The following is a 23,666-nucleotide window of genomic DNA, read 5'->3' as shown; positions in this document are numbered from 1 at the left end:
CACACTCAACCAGTTTTAAATCTCAGGAAGCTTTACAGCCAAGTAAAAAGTTCACAAGTGGAATTAACTTGTTACAGGGGAAACTAAGAGAAATACACACCACCTTCTGCAAGGGGAATGAGAAAGGCTTTAGCATCTATATTTCTTCCGATAGGACTACTCTAGGTTAGTTAAAACTCAAAACTGTGAGCTCAATTGAGCCATGCATTCTTCATCCTGATCTGGAGTGCAGTCATGTTCAGTAATTACACAAAAGTCTCTGCACCACTAAAGGGTATCCTCATCCATACCTTCAAGCAATTTGACCACAGAGCTCATTTTAGGCCTCAAAGAAGGGATCTCTTGAGTGGATCGAATTACTATTTGCGCAAGCCTAAATAGCTCTTGCTCTGGAGCAGTATCAGCCAGCCTTTTATCCAACACTTCTTTCCTATAATCACTCCTATCTAAAGCACTGATCCATTCCTGTAAATCCACACTTGAATCCATGCTGTCAATGCTCTTACCAGTTAGAAGCTCAAACACCAACACTCCATAGCTATACACATCACTTTTCTCATTTATAGGCAGGTTCAACAGCCACTCAGGTGCCAGATAACCCCTGGTACCTCTCATTGTGGTAATTAGATGGCTCTGTAGGTCCTTGCACATGATCTTACAAAGACCCAAGTCAGAGATCTTAGCCCTCTTCTTGGAATCCAGAAGGACGTTAGCTGGTTTTAAGTCACAGTGTACTATTCTCCTATCAGTCCCTTCATGGAGGTATGCTAAACCCCTCGCAATGCCCACGGCGATCTCATAGCGTTCTGGCCAATTAAGCATAATTCCAGATTCTCCTGATATGTACTTGTCCAGAGACCCACCTTCCATGTACTGATATACCAGCAGGCGATGCTTGCCTTCCATACAAAATCCCTGAAGGCGAACTAAATTTAAATGGTCAATCCTGCCAATGGCTGCTACCTCTGCCTCAAACTGCTTGTGTCCTTGTCCTGTGCCTTCCAGCTGCTTTACAGCTACTTCAGTGTCTCCATTAATGATACCTGCATAAACACAACCAAATCCTCCCCTTCCTATTTCTTGTGCAAAACCATTGGTAGCCTTCTGCAAATCATGGTAGGAAAACCTTGGTGGCAGCCCTGGTAAACTTCTTAGAAAGGCTTTCTCACTCCTGTTTACTGTTCTTTGCTTGGCCCAAAATACCAGCAATGTTATTGTGGTGACCACAAACGCAGTGCCTAGACCGACTAATATTCCTAAGACCATTTTGTTGATCCCATGGGTGGATGCCTCTGATACAAATGAGAAAGGTGCAGTGGTTTTGTCTTTAGGAGTGGAAAGAACTTTCAAATATGCAACCTGATTGAAGTTTGAGGTCTCCATGATGGTTAGCACATCATTGAAAATGAGGTAGCATGAGTTTGGTAGGCTTAAATCAGAAAAAACAGCAAGGCACGAGCAGTTCTGCATGCAATCTTGTTTGCAGCGGTCCAAGGGCAGGCTAGAAGAGTTCGCAAATTGATTAGAGAAATAAGTGAAACCTGTTCCAGACAGCTGCACAAGTTCCACATCATGTCCACATTGATGAGAGCTTTGAGAAGGCAAGCAGCTATAATGGCCAGGATAAGACGAATTAACATTAAAGGAGGAAGGGCATGTGCAATTCACATTGGCATTCTGCGAGCTGTTGGCCTTGCATATCCCATATGTGCCACAAACCATTGGATTCTCACAATCTGTCTGCAATGCAGCATAATTTTCAATCCAGAACACACCTTGATATAACTGCTGGACAGCAAAGTTACCATCTGCAGTCAGGATGCCAAGCAGCTGCTGCGGATAAGAGGCTTGAACCCTTTGTGTTGTAGTGGAAAGCACAAGAGAAGAATCCGCTGCAAAAAGACCAAGGCCTCCTTGGTAAAGGGATGCATACTGAACAGTGCTAAGGTTTGCATGGATCTGATTGCCTATGCTGCTCTTTAGGCTCCAATAGAGTGCCTTCTTTCCAGAGGGATCTAAAATGGCATAAAGCCGCAGGTCTCCGCCTTCAAGCACCATGGTATAGGATCCTCCTGAGTGGTATCCTGAAGCATCAGCAGCCATGAGAGACATCCCTTGTTTGAATTGTTGGCTCTCTAGAAGAACATTAGTAGGGTGATCAAAGGTCTGCCATATTGTGCCATTGGTAGAGTTGATGAGTGCCAAATTGCCTGAATCCTGGATCTGCAAGCTCTGGACACCTTTTCCTTTTGTACGAGTACTCCAGACAACTACCTGAGAAGTGTTCGGGTCTTTTGTACTAGTCACGAGGAGCTGCAAGTCCCCATCATCCCCAAGCTTCAGAGTACAACTGATGTTCTCTGCGCCCAGGGTGTGGTTCGTGCGGTTTGAGTAATTAGACACCCATACCAGCGTTGCGCCTTGCATAGCCATTTTGTTGCTGACTGTGAGGGTTGCATTGCCACAGTCCAAGGAGACTATGTATCCTCCAGATGGGGATTGGAGCACAACTAAGGGTTGAGACCCATTGGAGGATTGGGCAGTGAAGGCAGTACCCAGGCCAATGGTGGAGTCGTAGCCACTACACCGAGCAGATAAACAGAAGAGGAGGAAGGCCAGGATGTGGAGATGCAACAAACTGAATGGAAGCCACATATTGACAAAAAGCTACAGAGGAAAGGGGGAAGGGGAGGGGGAGGGTAACTGGTTGTAGGAGCAGAGACGGTGATCATCGAAATATCAGAAAGCAGCACTGATACTGTGATGAATACCTGGTCAAATTGTGGGAAATTGGGCCCCCTCCACCTCCTCCAAGTCTTCTTCTTCTTCTTCTTCTTCCTGTTCTTCCTCCTTTGACTGTGGGTTTCTGTCAAAGAAAAAGAACCGCCGATCTGGTGGAGCCTTACACCTTTACAAAATTTGCAGACCCGTGACGATCACAGTCTTGGAAACAGCACTCAATTTGTTGGGCAGTCACTGATCACCGATCCAATCATCCATCAACAAGTAGCAATCGCCTGACAGCAATTCACTATACTATATAGTAGTGACTAGTCTAAGGTCTTTGAAGAAATCAAAGAGCCTTGTTCAAGCAAACCTTTCTATTCAGGAAAAAGACCCAAAATTATTACTTCTTCAAATTAATGAAGAAATTAATGTGATGCCATGTCTCGCAGTTTATTTGTAATACCCTTACAATGCCCTGCATGGGTAGACCATAGAGCCAAACATAGAGTTAGGACACGCCTAGATCAATTGACCTAGGTATATGTTCAATGTAGTATAGCTAATGCAAGTGTGGTTGAGATGCTTGCCTTGTACTCCTAAATTTGTGGGACTCCAACAAGTGCAAAAAATATCACAAAAAATAGTAATATTAGATAGACTCTAACAAGTTTGAGTAAGTTACAACACACACACACAATATCATATATCTCTCTCTTTGGAAATGCATTTTTAAGCATTTACTCCCTTCTTTATTCTATTCTATCGAGCATCTGTGTGTTGTACATGCAAGGTCCACATAAGTGTAAACTTCTATGTGGCTATAGCCTTTTCTTGGGAGAGCCCCTCTAGGCCAAGTAAATGAACTCAGGCATGGCGAGGCTCATATGTTAGTTTGTCACTAGGAATCTGTGTGTTGTACATGCAAGGTCCACATAAGTGTAAACTTCTATGTGGCTGTAGCCTTTTCTTGGGAGAGCCCCTCCAGTCCAAGTAAATGAACTCAGGCATGGCGAGGCTCATATGTTAGTATGTCACTAGGAATCGGACCTGGCTTCCCACACACAGCACCCACAAATGCCTTATTTGTTACTCTAACACTAATGGGTGTAAAAGTATGAATTCAGGATGAGACCAAAAATGAAGAGGCACACACTAAAGGCAAAGAATACAAAAAACATTTTGTTAGGAAATAAACCTTTAACTCAAAGTTCTAAAGAAAAATATGAACGTATATTGTCCATTTTTACAATTGAAAAGTTTGTTAAGTTTAAGGTTTTAAACCTTATTCTCTTGACTTTGAAGGTTTTCTGAAATTTCTTACAATTCATTTTACGTTTAAAATTGAATTTACTGGATGTTATCAAAATACATTCAATGGAAGTTGTTTTTGGCACTAGAAATAGAAACTTTAACTTGCATTTCTAGATTGGATATTTGAAGGAAATTGCAAATATTTGCCATTTTTATTATGATTTTAGCAATTTTAACCATCATCCAAGCTTGAAGGTTTTTCAAAGATATCTTACAAGTTCACCTTAATTAGAACTTAGTTTTTGTGAACACTATTGTAATTGGGATGTCATATTCTATAGCTTTAGGGCCTGCAAGATTATTGTAGAATCTAGGTTGAAAATTCATGCCTATCTTTGTGAGAGCAAGGAGAAATGTCATGTGTATATTTTGAGAGTAAGATTATGATAATTGGGATGCTTATTGAATGATCAACACACTAGAGTTGAGAAGAAGTTCGTATTTTTTTATAATCCTTCAAATAATTGATTCTTCTAACAAAACAACACTATCAATTCTTTAATAATATAGTGACATTCTCTTAGACAAGATTTCTCAAATTTTGTGCTTGAACAATATACTAAGGTGAGTTTCGTTTCAATAATATGACAATGATATTGTTGGTTGACTCTACTTGGACATTAGCTTGAGTACCATGTGGGGAATGATTTTGATGTGTGACTATAAAGGTAGACATATGATTCCTATCACTTTGTTTAATAAATTGTGCCTTGATGACTAATTGAATTGAACATACAAATCATGAAATTCCCAATGGAACTTGGCTAGTAATTTAATGTTGTTCTTCCTTATGGATTTATCCTTAGCCCACTTGGTCATTAATCTCTCACAACCATAATGTATCATATTTGTATGTATCATGCAATAAGACTTAGGGGTCATGTGAAGTCTACTCCAGTGTTCTTGAATGGTGTCTAGTTATGAGTGGGGTCAAATGCAATTGATCCTTTAGTCATTAGTACCTTGGTCCTTTGACATTTGTTGCAATGCTCAAATCTTGCTACATTATTAGCCAAGGTAAGCCACCAAAGCTGAGATTGAAAACTCTTTCTTGCCATTGTCTCAGAATTGGAGTAGCCTCTTGAAATTCTACCATAAGTTTCGTAAAGAACATAATGCATTTTATATTCAAAAATGCATAATCTTGAAAGCCCATGGAGGCCCAGCCAAGCACATCGACGACTGACCTAGTTCAAGGTCCCGATTCTTCAAGGGATACACCTCGATTGCCTAAGAAAAAGAAGAGAAAAGAATGAAAACAACAATGGCAATTGCAAGTGGCTATAGACCCCAAGAAGATTGAAACCCAGAGTGTCGACGAGCTGATGAATAAAGCATCGAGTCCATCCACCAATGAATCCATTGATGTCTCTCCTAATAGCGGTGAAACCTCAGACACATTCGTGTGTTCTGAAAAATCAAAGCATCCGTTACCATCAACGATTGCTTGCAACACTCAATCCACCGGCAATAGAACTCGCATTGACCAATCAAGAGTGGATACAACACTGTCACAATAGGGTGACAAATTTATACCAGTCACATCTAAGGAGAACCATAACGCAATAACAAAGCCTCAGGGGGAAACATGGAAACCCTGAGAGCATAAGCAACCCTAGCGTTGACCAATCTTGCTCATCTAGGCCTGAGCCCCCAGCTATGCTAAAGCCTAGGGAAACTCCTAGAACCTTGCTAGCAACCGAGCAAGCCCTTGTTGAACATAGAAGTGTCGCAGAATGCTTAACTGAGTTGGATGCTAAGCTCAAAGTGTTCGCACGTGTCTATGTCTTAGCAGACATGGACGCATTGCTTAAGGAGCAGCTTGAAGAATACTTGCCATTTCCCCTATCCTGGGAAGAGCAAGAACATCTTGACGAGCACTATGACAGGCTCTTGCATGAATGCATGCGACTCACCTCTGACGAGAAAGCCGACAAACTACGCTTAAATGTAACATTCAATGATGTGCTCTGCCAACCAAATCTCTTAGAGATAGAGCAACTAAAGCGACAATCAAAGGGTTGAAGTCAATTTAAAAAATGTTGGTTTGAAAACCGTGTTGCAATGGCCGAACTAGGAGCCCAAATTATGGCAGTCTCAGAGGAGCGATTGGCCAAATGGCAGTCTCAAAGAGACCCAACCTATGTGGCACGAACTTCCTTTCGAGTGCTAACTGCCATTCGGGGTACGGACTTAGCTGGGACTAGCCAAGAGAACTCTCTAGCTGATAAGGTTCTCACTGAGGAGGAGTTACATGTTGCCAGTAGACTCGGACATGGTGCCATGCTACTCAATGTTGCAAAATATCTATTGTTACTGAGTAAGTTGCCACGAGTACTGGATGTGTGTGCCACACTCCAGTATAATCCGGAGTTCTACAATTGGTTTTTATCCTCACGAAGTGACATGGATTCGTAAATATGTACATAAATAAACTATGAATTTTGTGACCCTGTATAGATAATATCAATACACACAAGTAATGATAGTCAAGCGTAGGGAGAAGAGTTGGGTTTGACAGGCTGAGCTCCTCAAGTCCTCCTCTCACCACACATTTAGAAGTCATGTGACCATTCCCGCCTCCAAGTGGAGGGCATGCAACCCTCATTACCACCATAGGAAGCCCTAACCAACATCTCTAATGGTGTAGACGTGGCATCGTCCCTTTCTATACACCTTTCCCCTTTCTGGTCTATCCTTCTGAGGATAAGCCGTGCCCCATCCATGACAACCAGTCCATGCAACTTAGCATAAGCCAAGATCTGCTAATGGATGGAGGGTAAAACGAACATCATCACGGGGGCCGTCCCTCTACAACAAACACTGCATGCCTCACCTCTCCCCTCCTCATCATATGTGCTTAATAACCCACTGTGTAATCCCTCCCATGCGAATAGTTTTATTGTGCCTCAGGGCCTAACCCTTGGTTTGCATTTTGTAGGTTCCCCTACGGTAGTAGTCATGGACCACATAGTGCAGCTGGCTTGCAAGGAAGCTCTCCACCATCGGAGGGAGCATAAGGCACTAGCGCCCTCACCAGAACGCTACGTGCCTACTCTAATTAGGTACACACCAAAAAGAGGCCCTAAATGACACCGCCCAGACGCAGGCTGAAATACCCAAGCTAAGAGGACGAGGGCTCAAGGGAGCACACGGGGTGTGGCAACACTGGCTGTGCAGGCCCCCACCAAGCGCTCGAGCACTAGGTGCTAGAAAGAGAAGAGGGCAGCTCGAGACAAGCAGGAATTCGATGCATTGTTTAAAAGTATTCTGAAAACAGTTGTGGCCAAGGACTACATCATTCGAGTCCTGGTCAACATCTTCCCTGGCCAGCCTCAAAAGAGCCCCTCACCGGCACAGCCTCAGTTGCCCGACCACCTAGACTCGCCCCGCCTCGTAAAAATAGAGTAGCCCCTATGATATATAAGCTGCTTAACAAAGGCTATCCTGCCATAACTTTTTATCTTTAAATGGTTAAAGGGGTAGGCTCCCCACCTCTATACACTTTTCTTACCTACTGCTAAAATATGTCACGTCTTTAACAAGCATCGGAATATATATCGCAGTCAGCATCATAGGATTTTGATAAAGTAATATCTTGACGTGATTGCATCTGTTCATTGCACTTGATGCATGCGACTTGCATATACTCTCATGAAGTGACAAGTGGATGCATGATGATGTAGGTCTTCATGCAAACGTGTTCAATGCCCAAGTCACTGCAAAACCACCAACCTCACAAAGAGCCGCGACAAAGCCACACTGCTAAAAGAAAAAATCACACTTGCGAGTGCCCACGTCGCATGGCCCAAAGCATGATCTTAACCACTTCCTCCTTCTGGGTTACACTCTACGCCGAGCACTCACGGCAGCTGTCACCTTAATTGAACCAACATCGCACGTTCCAAAGAGGGTTGCAAAATCTCAAGTATATCTCCCCATCTCAACAACTGCTTCTCTAACAACAAGGCTGGGGCACAATCATCACTATAATATCCATTTCCTGAGCCTTCAAAGCTCGACATCTTCCAACCCATTGAAAGGCTGATAGCCTCAACATATTGCAATGGTTGTACTCAGGCAAGTCCCAAAAAAAAAGGGAAAAAAAGAAAAGAAACGAGACTAAAAGAAAAGAAGCACCCATGATCACAACACAGCACCTAGGGGTCCTCAAATTAGGTACGTCCAATGACCTTGGTCAACTGGCTCCGTCCCTAGTCCCCTCGCCCTTTCGCATCACCCACAATTGTTCAAGGCACATCAAGGGCAGGACATACCCTGGGAGCTTGTCTCTCCTATGGTTAGACCTGTCACCCTGATCCATTTGCACGATTCCCTCTTGCACTTTGCCTTAATACCATTGCAATCAATCGTGGTAAGCACCGCACGAATGGCCATGAAAAGGCAAGTCCAATAGCTCCCAGCTACTACCGAAAGTGCGGCGTCCTTGTGTTCAATTATGTTACGTCATGCAATCACAACGCAAAGGATGTCTCATACACCTTCACGTGTACTTCTCATCATGGATAACTTTGCTTCATCCACACATTGTTGCAAGAAACCAGCCCGGCGGTCTTCTAACTACGTAATATCTAAGTATGCATGAGCACTCACATAATATCTGCACCAAAATATATATACAGTTTGGGTCCTCAAGTGCAGGTCAATACTCTCAGCTTGATTAGAGTTCGACCTGTCTCCCAAACCAATTGAACTACGTCTTGTGCACGATAAAGAACACTAGCACTACCCTTAGGGAGAGACCACCTATGAGAGGTTTTCAATTGCAGGTATTGAAGACTCCAACGAAAGTGTTGTTCGCTCTTCATCGACACTCAACTCTGAATTCTTATCCTTTATCATCCTGCAAGCCCAAAATCATCAATGCAATCCCCAACAAAGAACGGTCCTATCACCCACTCCAACAACCCTACCACCAGCCACCTAGGCCACCAACGTGCCCCCAATTGTCAAGAATCGCGTGGTGGAGGGGGTTGCTCAAGATGCTGCGCCGAACACACACAGAATGCACAAAGAGAAGCTCACTCAAGAGACAAGAAGAGATATGGAGGCCAAAACGTTTTCTTGTTGGTTTCTTCTTCTTCTTCCACACTCTTTACAATGTACACAAAGTATAGATAAGATACAACATAAAAGGAAAGTGGCCTACTAAGTCAAACAATGCATAACCGACTACACTAGTCGACTGGCGCTATAACTATGCCAGCTGTAAATAGGTGTAACAACCTGAATATAATAAGTAATGAGTCAGTGGCCATGTGAGAGTCATAATGACCACCGACATGCTAAGTGTAGACGTGTGGACCCATCTAACCAGGCGGTCCATCATCAATGTCCGCATGTGTTGAGCTTGTCATCTCAACACTCCCCCTCAAGCTCAACTGCATCTCTGCAACTCCAAGTAAGCTTCGAAACTTTTGAAGCTTCTCTGTACCCAATGCCTTTGTGAAGATGTCAGCTATCTGATCCTGTGTGCTGACATACACCAAGTCAATCTCACCTGCTAGTACCTTCTCTCTCACAAAGTGGTAGTGTACCTTAATATGTTTTGTCCTGGCATGGAACATAGGGTTCCTAGCCAACTGTATACTGCTCATGTTGTCACAATAAATGACACCTGGACCTTCCACCTGCACATCCAAATCAACCAATAGCTTTTGCAGCCATACTACCTCACATGCTGCAACAGCAGCACCTCTATACTCAGCCTCTGTACTCGACAAAGCAACTGTAGATTGCTTTTTGCTGCTCTATGCAACTACTGCACTACCAAGAGAGAACATGTATCCGCTGGTAGATCTTATATCAGACATACTACCAGCCCAATCTGCATCTGTGTATCCAAACACCTGTACATCTGTACCTGCCTCATAGAAAAGTCCATAATGTAATGTGGACTTCACATATCTCAATATGCGTCTGACTGCATCCAAATGTGGCTTTCTAGGTACTTGCATAAACTGACTCACAAGACCAACAGCGTAGCTCAAGTCTGGCCTTGTAATGGTCATGTAGATCAAACTCCCCACTATCCTCCTGAACATAGTAGGGTCTTCTATCTCATCCCCAACATCAGCATCAGCTTTACATTCTGCTCCAACGGGACTGAAAGTGGTTTGCATGCAGTCATACCATACTTGGACAACATATCCAAGCCATACTGTCTTTGGGACAGCCATATACCATCATCACATCTGATCACCTCAATGCCAAGGAAGTACCTTAGCTCACCTAAATCCTTCATCTCAAACTTCATCTTCAAATAGCCCTTGACTTCAGCAATTCCACTATCACTATCACCTGTAATAATCAAGTCATCCACATAGATGACTATGATGACCAAACCTGCATCTCCCTTTCTCACATAAAGTGAGTGATCAGCATCAGAAACATAAAAGCCAATATTGACAAGATACTCTCTAATCTTGTCAGACCATGCTCTAGGTGCTTGCTTGAGCCCATAGAGTGCCTTCTTCAACCTGCACACATACGTGGGATGCTCTAAATCTTCATAACCTGCTGGCTGATCCATATACACTTCTTCCTGCAAATCACCATGCAATAAGGCATTCTTTACATCCATTTGCTGCAACCTCCAACCTTTGGCTGCTGCCAAACCAATCACACATCTGACAGTTGCCATCCTAGCAACTGGACTGAAGGTTTCATCATAATCTATGCCATATGTCTGGGCATAGCCTTTTGCAACCAGCCTAGCTTTGTACCTGCTAATAGAACCATCTGCATTGTGCTTAATCTTATAAACCCACTTACATCCAATAGCTTTCTTTCCCTTCGGCAATGATACTAGATCCCAAGTCTTATTGGCCTCTAATGCAGCCATCTCCTCATCCATTGGTGCATCCCAATGAGCATGACCAACAGCCTCCTCAAAACATGTGGGCTCAACATCCTCAACTAGTTTTACCATATAAGCATAATGGTGAGCTGCATAACCTTCAAAACCAAATCTTTTAACAGGGTATCTCACCCTGCTAGACCTGCGTACCACTGGATCACTCAATGGAGTCTTTGCATTAACGCGTGCTCTCTGCACACTTGGAGTCCTCACTAAAGGAATGCCAAGCTCATCATCCAAGCTCTCTGAGCCACTGGAGTCTCCATCAAGAACTGCATCAATGCCTTCTGACACCTTATTCTTTCCTTTGTCTTTACCTGTAGTGCTACTAGATGCACCCGAAGATGTAGAGATACTCCTTAGTCTCCCAGACCAAGGACTACCAGATGATGTCTCTGGTCCACTAAGAGTCCGTGATTCTTGCTTTTCAGCCTGCACATGAGTGTCATGATCATCATCATCATCCAATGCATCACCACTAGATGCATACCAACTGCTCATTTCATCAAAGATGACATCCCTGCTCACTCTGAACTTACATGTGACAGGGTTGTAACAGCGATACCCTTTCTGCTCTAAAGAGTATCCAATAAAGACACACTTTTCAGCCTTTGGATCCAGTTTCTTCCGCAACTCATCTGGCACATGAACATACGCAATGCAGCCAAATACTTTCAAGTGTGAAACATCAGGCTTCTTACCTGTAAAACATTCTTCGGGGGTCATACCATGAACTGCAGCTGTGGGAGTTCTGTTCATAATATAAACAGCAGTATGAACAGCCTCAGACCAAAAATGCTTAGGCATATTCTTTTCAGCCATCAAGGCGCGTGCAACTTCTGCAATATGCCTGTTTTTCCTTTCTGCAACCCCATTTTGCTGTGGGGTATACCTGCATGTGAACTGTCTCTTTATCCCATGAGACCTCAGAAAATCACTGAACTCATTGGAGAGGTACTCTCCCCCTCCATCTGACCTCAAGCACTTTACTTTCAAGCCTGTTTCTCTTTCAACTGCAGCCTTGAAAGTTCTAAAGTGCTCAAAAGCTTCACTCTTTTCCTTCATAAAATATACCCACAGCTTTCTAGAACAATCATCAATGAATGTGACAAAGTATGAACTGCGTCCAAGAGATACATTTTGTGTAGGCCCCCAAATGTCTGTATGCACAACATTAAGGATATTTCTGCTTACATCTCTATCATGTGAAAAGGGTTGTCTTGCCTGCTTACCAAACTGACATGCTTCACATACCTTCTGAAATTCTGCAACTTTAAAAGTAGGCAAACCTGTAACCAACCCTTTGGACTGCATTAATTTCAGCCTTTGTACATTTGCATGTCCAATGCGTTTGTGCCAAATTTCAATGTCTGCAACAACACCTTTTCCTTTGGCATACATAGCAACATTCATAGTAGGAATTCCAGCATCTAGAGTGAACATACGTCCAACTCTACTTCCCTTTGCTACCAACCTGCACTTGTCATTGAAGTCTTCTACAAAGCAGCCCTTTGTATTAAATCTGACTTGCAGCCCTTGCTCTACCATTTGACCGACTGACACCAAGTTCTTTGTAATAGATGGCACATGCAATACATCTGAAAGACTCTTTGTCTTACCATCATGCAAGGACAAGGAAACTTTTCCAATGTGTGAAATTGGGTGGCATGAGTCATCACCCTTCTGCACATAACCTGCATTCTGCAAATCCTGCATCTCTCCAAACCATTTTGCATGACTGGTCATATGATTGGATACACCTGAATCAACATAGCAAACATCTTCATGTGTTCCCTTTCCTGTAACAGCATTCAGCATATGCTGCATAACGAACAAACGTTCATTTTTGTCTTCATTCTATCGTGAAGACGATGCATAGTTTCCTTGCTATAACTTACCACTGCGGATATCATCTTTCTTAGCATAACATTGGGCTGCAATATGACCTGTTTTGCCACAGTAGTGGCACACAATACCAGAGTTGTTAGAGCCTCTGTTCTGCCATCCACCTCTTCCTCTAAAGCTCCCCCTGCCTCTAAAGTTACCACGACCTCCTGAAACCTGCATATCGCCAAATTGCTGATTCAATCTGTTTTGCTGGTTGTCACTACCACGTCCTGTACCACGGCCTCTTGAAGAGAACCTACCACGTCCCCTTCCAGAACTGGAGTAGAAAGCTTGGACCTGTTCACCACTTCTTTCAGATGTCTCACTCTGCATGTTGATCTCTTCAGTGATCATAAGGGAGACCAATTCATCGAAATCTGAAAATGGCTTTCTGACATATACGGAAGTTACAAAAGACTTCCAAGCCTTTTCATTGTTAAGTCCACCCAAGGTAGACGACACCAAATCATCATCATCGGGCATTGCATCAATCGCTGCCAATGCATCTGCAATGCTTCTTACTTTCAGTGCATACTCATTGATAGACATCTTCCCTTTCTTCAATGCATTCAACTCTTGCTTGAGTTGAATCTTTCGTGCCTTTGTATTTACAGAAAACATACTTTCAAGTATGGTCCAAGCTGCATATGCTCACTGCAATCTGAGATTTTTGCTCTGCCCTGCTTCCGATGCCTCCACAGGCACTATCCAAGAGGAGTGGAAGAATGGGAGAGATTCTTACCCGTAGCTTGCTTGCTCGAACCTTGCTTCTTCTCCTTCACTTCAACCTTCGAAATCAGCCTCTCTCAATGGCGCGGCTCTGATATCATGTCAAGAATCGCATGGTGGAGGGGGTTGCTCAAGATGCTGCGCCGAACACACACAGAATGCACAAAGAGAAGCTCACTCAAGAGACAAGAAGAGAGATGTGAAGGATGGATTTTAGGCCCCGGAACGTGCCTAAAAATAGGAGAAAAATGTGGAAATGCGGGGGAAAATGCTCAACCACGAAGGCGGCAGCTCGACCTAGGACGATTTTAAGCGTCAAGTGCTTGATGGGCGCCCGTACGACACTCCGAGAATTTTCATAATTTTTTCGTGCACCTGTGCCAGTTAGTGGAGCTGCCGGTCAGTGCGGGATGTCGAGACGAGTTCATAGAAATTTTCAGACGGACGATCGGAGTCCGTACGCGGAAGATGGCCCGAAACCGGCCGGGGTGCCCAAAGGGGGGCCCAAATTGGGAAATCCCAAGAGGTGTAAGGGAGGGGGGGTGACCTTTGGCACCCCCCCCCCCCCCCTCCAAAAAACGTGATGTAGGGGGGGGGGGGGGGGGGGGGCGGCGGCTGTTTTTCAGCCGCCGAAAAAATCGCGCCTCCCCCCCCCAATCATGATGAGGCTTCATACACAAGCCATGAAGATGATCAGGCCGGGCTTCTGCCTCTAGTCTACGCTTCGTATCGCCGGTCTCCGCTCCCGCAATGGTGGACTGTAGAGAGAGAGAGAAAATCAGTCTTTCTCTCTCCTCCCTCTCTCTCCTCTTAACCCCCGTTCATGCGTGGAAGAGTAGAATGGAAATGGATGGCCGGATGGATGCCGATTTTTGACGAGACTGAAGGGCAATGCCAAATCATTGTAGATTGCTGATTCCAAGCAGAATTCATGGCTGGAAATCAATCGTGGGACGTGCCAAATTTAATGGAAAAACCCGCAAGACACGGTAATAATTGTTTTTTCAAAGAAAATGGCCTTTTGGTGCAAATTTGGTTGATAAAAATGTGTTCATATGGATTGAGTTTTGAGTATGTCGTGCTTTGAGTTGTTTTCTGGCTGTTCATCATTTAAAAATCAGAAAAAACATGTGCGAGATAGCAGAAAATAGAAAACCGAGACACGAAAAACCTTAAAAATGAAGGAAAATAGGGTTTTTTTTGGGCTAAAAATGATGCAATAAATTAATCCACACCTACTAAAATTCTTTTTCTGCTGAAATGAACTAAGGGCCACAGCCCATAAACTGAACTTAATTTTCAGCAATTAAAAAATGGGAGAAAATGGGAAAAATTGCAAGAAAATGGTGGAAAAACCCTAAAAAATAGGGAAAATTTATATTTTGGGCTTCGGAAAATTGGGAAAATTTTGAGTAATGTCCGTGAATGTATAGTGAGGCTGAGGCATGAAGATTTGCTTCAGATCAGCCTTGCTTCCGTGTTTTAGTTCGGTTTTGTCCGCTTTTGATATGAAAAATAAGGGAAAAAGCCGTAAAATGCCATGCAACGAAGCACGATCGGTAGTTGGAAACCATTAAAAGGATGGTTTTGCACTTGTGCACGATACTGTTTGCTAAATGTTTGAGCACTAGACATCCACCAAATGCATGGAGCATGAAAAAGATTTTAAAAGTATCATTGATCAGCTCCTGGACATGCATTGCAATTGGTTTATGAGGACCTGACCTACGTTGAGAGGCAGTGAGATACCCATGCTATAGGCTAGCCGTGGGATCCTAAAGGGGAAATTAAGTAAGGACAATGGTACATTCCTGGACACGTTTATTTGGTACCTTGAGTGACTTTTGTGCGATGTGTCTATTTGTTGAGCGACGCATCGAGGGGCCAATCCCCAAGGTGTAGGAGAGTCGCAGAGGGTTGACGGCATTCAGCCGCAGGAGGAACCCCATGTGTATGTGATTCGGGCCTATTTGGCTATGTGAAAGGGACTCCCTCTGAGGAGTAACATTCGGTTAGGGTCAGTTGGACTACAACGTATTACAAACGCAATGTTTAGGAAGGCAGAGATTTTGATAGACGCTCCTGGTCGCGAGGCCGAGGGGTTGTCTTGTGCGTAGTGACGAGGTCCGGCTAGTGCATGAGCCAGTGCCGGCCCGTTTTTAGGTCCATCAGTGGTGCGTCTGCCGGGAGCCGCTTAAAAGTGGCGGTTCTCGAATCCTGGTTGTTTAGGGACCAACTAGCAGTTTATGCCAAAGGATACTGAGATTGATCCGTTATTTATTGATAAGCATCGTCTAGCAGAAATCCAAAAGCAAGAAAGAGACGAAAGAGCTAGGCGACGTGCTGAAATTTTTAGGAGATATTCCCCTAAGCGTAGCGGTGCTGAACCCTTACGAGGGAGTGGATCTAGTGGTCTTGGGGCCACAAACAGTAAGTTAGGAGAAGGTGGAAGCTCTGGTGCTCCCCTTCCTTCGATAAGCCAGTCCACGTCAAGTACGGGAGGTGTAACCCCACGGTCCCCTATTCCTAGTGCAAATCCAATCCTCGTCATGGCGCAGCCTATTGCAATTCCAGCAGGAACGACGGATTTGCCGGCTCTAGGTTACCCGCTACCCATTTTTAATGGGCTAGTTGAGGAAGATGCGGAACTCCACATTAGGGAGTTTCAAAAGCTGATGTTTAATTGCCGCATCCAAGAAGAAGGACATTTAATGATGTTCTTCAACATGACTCTCAAAGGAAGAGCCGCTATATGGTATCATGGTTTAGAAGCCGGAACCATATTGAACATTGATGCATTTTATGGAGCTTTTCGAAGGGAGTTTGCCCCTGAAAGGGGTGGGCAATATTGGTTGCGTGTACTCAACGTGACCCGCCAAGATCCACACGAGGATATTCGTGCTTATGCGAAGAAGATAAAAGAGGTTTTTCGTAAGTTGGACACCTCTATTCCTATCCTCGCAGCTGCCCAATTGCAATATTTCCTACATGGTTTGGACTTTAATATCCAATTGCAGTTGAGCAGTGTCCCCTTGGGGGATATAGATACTGCCATTACACGAGCACAAGAGGTGGAATCCCGACTACAAGCAGCCTATGCTTCTCGAGGTAATTCGAACATGGGTTTAGTATTGGGAAATAATATGGCAATGGCCAATGGCAGTAGTGGCCAAGGGATAGCAATGGCTAACCCTAATGGGAGAGGGAACATGATGCAGAATGTCCCTTTATTACCAGCTCCCCCTAGCATGTCGGTGCCTACGGGCATTCGGCAGAGGTGCCCAGCGTGTGGTGGTTGATGCTTATCCTGAGTCCCCGCAGAGTGAGAGAGCTCCTCTATCTTCTACAGAATTGGAGACATTAGAAGATTTATCTGCCAGTGAGACATCATCGAGTGATGAGTCCAAAGAGGGATCCACCACGGAGGACATCTATCAGATCACTTTGAACGAGCCGATAGAGGGCCAAGATCGTATAAGAGATGCAGATGTTATTGAGCTAGACCTTGGTACGCTTGATGATTCGCGGCCAATCAAATTAGGTTCTATGCTCAGTACAGCAGAAAGGGAGGACTATGTGGCCTTGATCCAGGAATTCCGTGATATCTTTGCCTGGAGTTATGATGAGTTGAGAGGCATTCCTCCTAGTCTTGCTGTTCATACAATTCCGTTGAAAGAGGGCAGTTGTCCTGTACGGCAGAAAGTAAGGCGTATGCCTTTCGAATTGAGGGACGGCCTGTTTGAAGAGTTACAGAAGCTTCGAGAAGCGGGTTTGATTTTTCCTGTGCAACACACGGAATGGTGTTCGCCAGTTGTGATTAGAAAGAAGAAGAATAATCAAATCCGTTTATGTGTAGAATTTAGAGAGCTGAATAAGCAGACAGTTAAGGACTACTACCCGTTGCCATTTATTGGCCAGATTTTGGATCAATTAGCGGGTAGGGAGATATATTCGTTTATGGATTGCTTTGCAGGATACAACCAAATGGCAATTGCAGAAGAGGACAAGTTGAAAACAACTTTCATTACTGTATTTGGTACTTTTGCGTACCATGTGATGGCCTTTGGTTTATGCAATGCGCCTGGTTCGTGGCAACGAACAGCAGATAAGACATTCGGTGACATATCCCCTGAAGAGTTGAAGGTGTTTATTGATGACTTAGGGGCTGCCACCTTGAGAGAAAGGCAGTTGATCATTCTAAGAAAATGCTTTGAGCGCTGTAGACAATTTTGCATCGCCCTAAACCCACGGAAGTGTGTTTTTGGAGTACCTTATGGGCTATTGCTGGGTCATGTTGTCAGTTCGGTAGGAATTGCGACAGACCCCGAGAAGGTTAAAGTTATAGTTGCCATGGGTCCACCACGCACTCCGAAGGAGGTGCATAGCTTTCTGTCTTCGGTTGGTTACTACCGTAGATTCATCAACGCCTTAGCAGAAAGAGCGTTGCCGCTTACAAATTTATTGTCCTTTAGCTGTTCGTTTGTATGGGGTGACCCTTGTAAGGTAGCATTCGAGGATGTGAAACAAGAGCTAGCAAGAGCGCCCGTTTTAAAAGCACCTAAAAGAGGTGAGGTGTTTTATATATTTTCAGCAGCCACAATGTATAGTATCAGCTGCTGTTTAGCCCAAATTTGGGAGGAGAAGTGGTACCACCCGATTGCTTTTGCTAGTCGAAAGCTGGGGGTATCCGAAATCAATTACACCTACATGGAGAAGCTGTGTCTAGCGATGGTCTTTGGGACCAAGAAGTTCAGGCATTACATTCTCTATGAGAAAGTCGTGCTTTATACGAAGGCGGAGGGACTTCGACTATTGATGAATAAGTTACAGCCGCCTGATCGTTTAGCAAAGTGGTTAATCACTTTGCAGGAATTTGATTATGAAATCAAGAGTAAGCCACCAAGGTTGCAAGGCATCGTGGAATGTCTTGTGGACTTTGGGGAGCCGAAAGAATCTGTGGCTGAAGGTAGTGACATGGAGTTGTTACTTAAGATAGATACGGCATCTATTCCCTCCTGGTATGCTGCAATAACGCATTACTTATCAACAGGAGAGGCGGGATCCGAATTATCTAAAGCTGAGAGAAGGAAAATTAAGCAGCAAGCATTAAAGTTTGCTTTGATCACAGGTACATTATATCGGCAAGGGGTTGATGACATCTATCGCCGATGCGTGATGCCTGACGAGGTGCCATTCATTTTGGAAGAGTGCCATGATTCTGCTTGCGGTGGCCATTTTGCTGGACGGCTTACAGCACAAAAGGCTTTAAGAGCAGGTTATTGGTGGCCTGCCATCTTCCAGGATGCGTTTGCATATCTTAAGCGATGCGATATTTGCCAACGGCATGATAGTCGAGAGAATAGGAAACGACCACTCACCCCTATTATGGCGATACTTCCATTTGAGAAGTGGGGAATAGACTTTGTGGGTCCTATTACTCCGTCGTCGACTACGCAAAAGAGGTACATCATTGTCGCAACTGACTACTTCACAAAGTGGTCAGAAGCACGTGCAACAAGGAAAGATGATGCTAAAGAAACTGCTAGTTTCCTTTTAGAGCAGATAATATGCCGGTTTGGTCCGCCGAAAGAATTAGTGTCGGACCGCGGAACCCATTTCCTGAATAAGGTGATCAAAGGTTTGACAGAGATGTGGCAAATCAAGCATAACAAGACAACCCCCTATAATCCGCAAGCCAATGGGCAGGTTGAAAGCACCAACAAGCAGCTTGTGGGCATCCTGTCCAAAATTGTGTCGGAAAAGAAACGAGATTGGGATAAAAAGTTATAAGTGGCAGTGTGGGCCTATAATACGGCTTTCAAACGAGCCACTGGCCATACCCCGTTCAAGTTAGTATATGGGGAGGAGTGTGTCTTGCCTTTAGAGATTGAGCTGCCAACTATTCGGTTTGCCATCAATCATTCTTTGAGCGATAAAGACGCACTTTTTGAGCGCTTGACGACACTGGCACATTTAGATGAGCTTAAGTTGCAGAGCTTATTGCACCAAGAAGTGGCGAAGCGCCGAATGAAGCAGCTACACGACCTCAAAGCCAAGAAATACACCTTCAAGAAAGGACAGCTTGTTCTGTATTATGACGCACGACGAGAATTATTTCCAGGCAAGCTAGAACCCAAATGGGATGGGCCCTATAGGATCGTTAGAATAGGAAAGAATAAATCTACAGTGTTGTTAGCTGACCTTGAGGGGATAGAATTTAAAAATAAGGTTAATCTTAATAAGATTAAACCTTATTATTTCTGACTGCACTAATGCTATGACTGCCTTGCAGGTCTAGGCGCGATCGATCAAACATCTGCAAGGAAATCGTGATAGAGGTTGATGGGTCGTCTGATCCCTTATTTAGAACACCCATATTTAGAACAGAGGTATCATCAGGGAAAGCTCATTTGGTGGAGCAAAGGATATAAGGTGATTGAGCAAGAAGGCGGGACATTTATTTGGGAAATCAAGGTCTTCTGCCATCACTGCCTACAAATTTTGACGAGCATCCCTGTTGAATTCAATGATGATGGAGGGATGGAGCCTACAGCCCACCCGTTGAATATGCTGAATTTCGATTACCATAATTACGAGTAGAGTTTCGGATGGCGGGATGTGTAAACCCTTTATGGACGTACACCTTGTACTTTGATGGGGCGTCCAGGGGTCCATGCAAAAAAGGAAGTGTAGGAGTTGTCATCCGAGACCCCCGACGACGCATTGTCATGAAGTTAGCTGTTTATCTCGGGGTGAATTTTACCAATAACATGGCAGAATACAAAGCCCTGATTATGGGTTTGAATATTGCGAAGAAGGGTGGTATCCGCCAGTTGTTGGTGAAAGGGGACTCTCAGTTGGTTTTAAATCAACTCAATGGGACGTACATGGTACGAAACCCCATCCTTTGTATGTATCATCATACTGCCATAGCCCTGCTAGACGAATTTGACAGAGTGTCTTTTCAGCTGATTCCACGGAATTGGAATCAGTTTGCCGATTCTTTGGCTAATCTTGCGTACGAAGAGGACCTCTTCTTTAATTGTGGCCCTTGTCCCGATATATCTATTGATGGTGAGACAGGACCTGGTCGTTTGTGGGGTATGCTTTCTGAACATGCCCTCTTTGGCAGACGATGGTTGATTTGGGTGATGCAGAGGGTAAGCGAGACTCATCTGCCTTTATTATCTTGGACCCACAGACTGGTTAGACGACATGTGATGCGAACACCTCTTGCGGTATACACTGGAGGGATAGGTCATAATCTAATGCACCTAGTCTAGGGCTACGAGCCTTTGTTCCCCTGGGAATGGTATGCTTTGATGTCTATCATAGTTGTTTCCAGGAGGATGTTCTGCATAGTCATGTTTGATTTCATTAGGCCAAGAGGGCCGATGCAGTTTTGTAGTGAAGTGTTTGATTTCATTAGGCCAAGAGGGCCATTTCCCTGTCTAGTGCGGGTGCGTTTAATCGGGTTTTTGTTTTGAGTGTTGTGCTGGACAGGTTTCCTGTTTCATGGAATTTGGTGGAGCCTGGAAGAGCCTTTGCTGCGATGGAAGCTTCTTGTGGCCAATCCAGGTGATATTTCTCCTTTACGAGTACTTTTCTTTCCTGTTCTGTATGTATCTGTACTTGTCGAGGGGATATATTTTTGTTGGGGACCAGCAACCAAGGCATGAAGTCCCAAGTTTAGGCTAAGTATGTTTGAGGGAGGTCGGAGTAGTCATTGCCTCCTGCAACGACATTGTTAGACATTGAAAGACCTGTTTTAGAAGGAAGTCCTAGTGGCCTTGTCCTGCTAGCCTGCTAGGCAGCCGTTCTAGGAGTTCTTGTTAGTAGTGAGGCAGTTAGAGAAGCCTGCCAGAAGATTATAATGATGATGCCCAGAAACTTTGTATATCCTAAAAGATAACTATGTATATCCTAAAAGATGACTATAAATACGAAGGTGTGTAAAAAGGGGTTCTAACCCCTATCAAAGCAAAGAAAAGGAATGAAAATATATAAGCAGTTGATCATTGCCTTGCGAGGGCCTGGTAGGTTCCTGGGGACGAGTCAGACCCGGGGCCGATACCTTGTCTTCCTAGGGGTGGCTTCTTGCTGCAAACCAAATGAAATACCAAAACAAGGAAGGTTGGAGCGAAAATAAAAGTGAGCGTTAGAAAAGGATTAAGTGTCGCCTTGCGAGGGCTTGGTAGGTTCTTGGGTGCCGAGACAGGTCCTGAGACCGATGCCCTGTTCTCCTTGGGTCACTACGCTCAGCTTTTTACATGCCCAAGTATGTCAATACAATAAAAACCCTAAAAGAAGAAATGTACTGAAAGAAAATATTCTTTGATCAGGCTATAGGAGTCCTCGCCTTGTAGGAGCTCCTAGTTGTGTTGTCTTTAGTTGGTAAGTAGTTCAGACTACCACTTAGGACAACCTCTTTGATAGGGTTTTTAGTTTGGCTGTGTTGGAGCAGTTGGTTAGTGACTCACTTCGGATCTTCTATTAGATGATGCTAGGCCTATTCCTTGTGGATGTCATGCCTTGGTTCTGTCCAGGGGTAGGGGGAGCATTGTGTTGAGTTTTATTATATATTTGTTTTGTATCAGTGTGATGCTTCTTTGGTTGTTTATGTGCAGATATGTTCGTGGGTTCGACGGACTGAGTCGTCCTATCCCGTGGTCGCCAATGAAGGATGGATTTTAGGCCCCGGAACGTGCCTAAAAATAGGAGAAAAATGTGGAAATGCGGGGGAAAATGCTCAACCACGAAGGCGGCAGCTCGACTAGGACGATTTTTAGCGTCAAGTGCTTGACGGACGCCCGTACGACACTCCGAGAATTTTCATAATTTTTCCGTGTGCCTGTGCCAGTCAGTGGAGCTGCCGGTCAGTGCGGGATGTCGAGACGAGTTCATAGAAATTTTCAGACGGACGATCGGAGTCCGTACGCGGAAGATGGCCCGAAACAGGCCGGGGTGCCCAAAGGGGGGCCCAAATTGGGAAATCCCAAGAGGTGTAAGGGAGGGGGGGTGACCTTTGGCCCCCCCCCCCCTCCAAAAAACGTGATGTAGGGGGGGGGCGGCGGTTGTTTTTCAGCCGCCGAAAAAATCGCGCCCCCCCCCCCCCCCCCAATCATGATGAGGCTTCATACACAAGCCATGAAGATGATCAGGCCGGGCTTCTGCCTCTAGTCTACGCTTCGTATCGCCGGTCTCCACTCCCGCAATGGTGGACTGTAGAGAGAGAGAGAAAATCAGTCTTTCTCTCTCCTCCCTCTCTCTCCTCTTAACCCCCGTTCATGCGTGGAAGAGTAGAATGGAAATGGATGGCCGGATGGATGCCGATTTTTGACGAGACTGAAGGGCAATGCCAAATCATTGTAGATTGCTGATTCCAAGCAGAATTCATGGCTGGAAATCAATCGTGGGACGTGCCAAATTTAATGGAAAAACCTGCAAGACACGGTAATAATTGTTTTTTCAAAGAAAATGGCCTTTTGGTGCAAATTTGGTTGATAAAAATGTGTTCATATGGATTGAGTTTTGAGTATGTCGTGCTTTGAGTTGTTTTCTGGCTGTTCATCATTTAAAAATCAGAAAAAACATGTGCGGGATAGCAGAAAATAGAAAACCGAGACACGAAAAACCTTAAAAATGAAGGAAAATAGGGTTTTTTTTGGGCTAAAAATGATGCAATAAATTAATCCACACCTACTAAAATTCTTTTTCTGCTGAAATGAACTAAGGGCCACAACCCATAAACTGAACTTAATTTTCAGCAATTAAAAAATGGGAGAAAATGGGAAAAATTGCAAGAAAATGGTGGAAAAACCCTAAAAAATAGGGAAAATTTATATTTTGGGCTTCGGAAAATTGGGAAAATTATGAGTAATGTCCGTGAATGTATAGTGAGGCTGAGGCATGAAGATTTGCTTCAGATCAGCCTTGCTTCCGTGTTTAGTTTCGGTTTTGTCCGCTTTTGATATGAAAAATAAGGGAAAAAGCCGTAAAATGCCATGCAACAAAGCACGATCGGTAGTTGGAAACCATTAAAAGGATGGTTTTGCACTTGTGCACGATACTGTTTGCTAAATGTTTGAGCACTAGACATCCACCAAATGCATGGAGCATGAAAAAGATTTTA

General features: G+C 44.3%; 1 protein-coding gene across 1 annotated transcript; it reads right to left on the bottom strand.

Moving 5' to 3' along the window:
- Positions 1-267: 267 nt before the first annotated feature.
- LOC148013168 (G-type lectin S-receptor-like serine/threonine-protein kinase At5g35370) lies at positions 268-2,655 on the bottom strand. The gene has a single exon (XM_087667851.1). The coding sequence runs from the start codon at positions 2,653-2,655 to the stop codon at positions 268-270; it is 2,388 nt and encodes a 795-aa protein (XP_087523977.1).
- Positions 2,656-23,666: the final 21,011 nt, after the last annotated feature.

The sequence above is a fragment of the Lygodium microphyllum genome, chromosome 26 (genome assembly GCF_053477565.2).
Source record: "Lygodium microphyllum isolate KBCC chromosome 26, Lygodium_microphyllum_v1.1.10, whole genome shotgun sequence".
Classification (NCBI taxonomy): Eukaryota; Viridiplantae; Streptophyta; class Polypodiopsida; order Schizaeales; family Lygodiaceae; genus Lygodium; species Lygodium microphyllum.
This window is presented reverse-complemented; position numbering and strand designations above follow the sequence as displayed.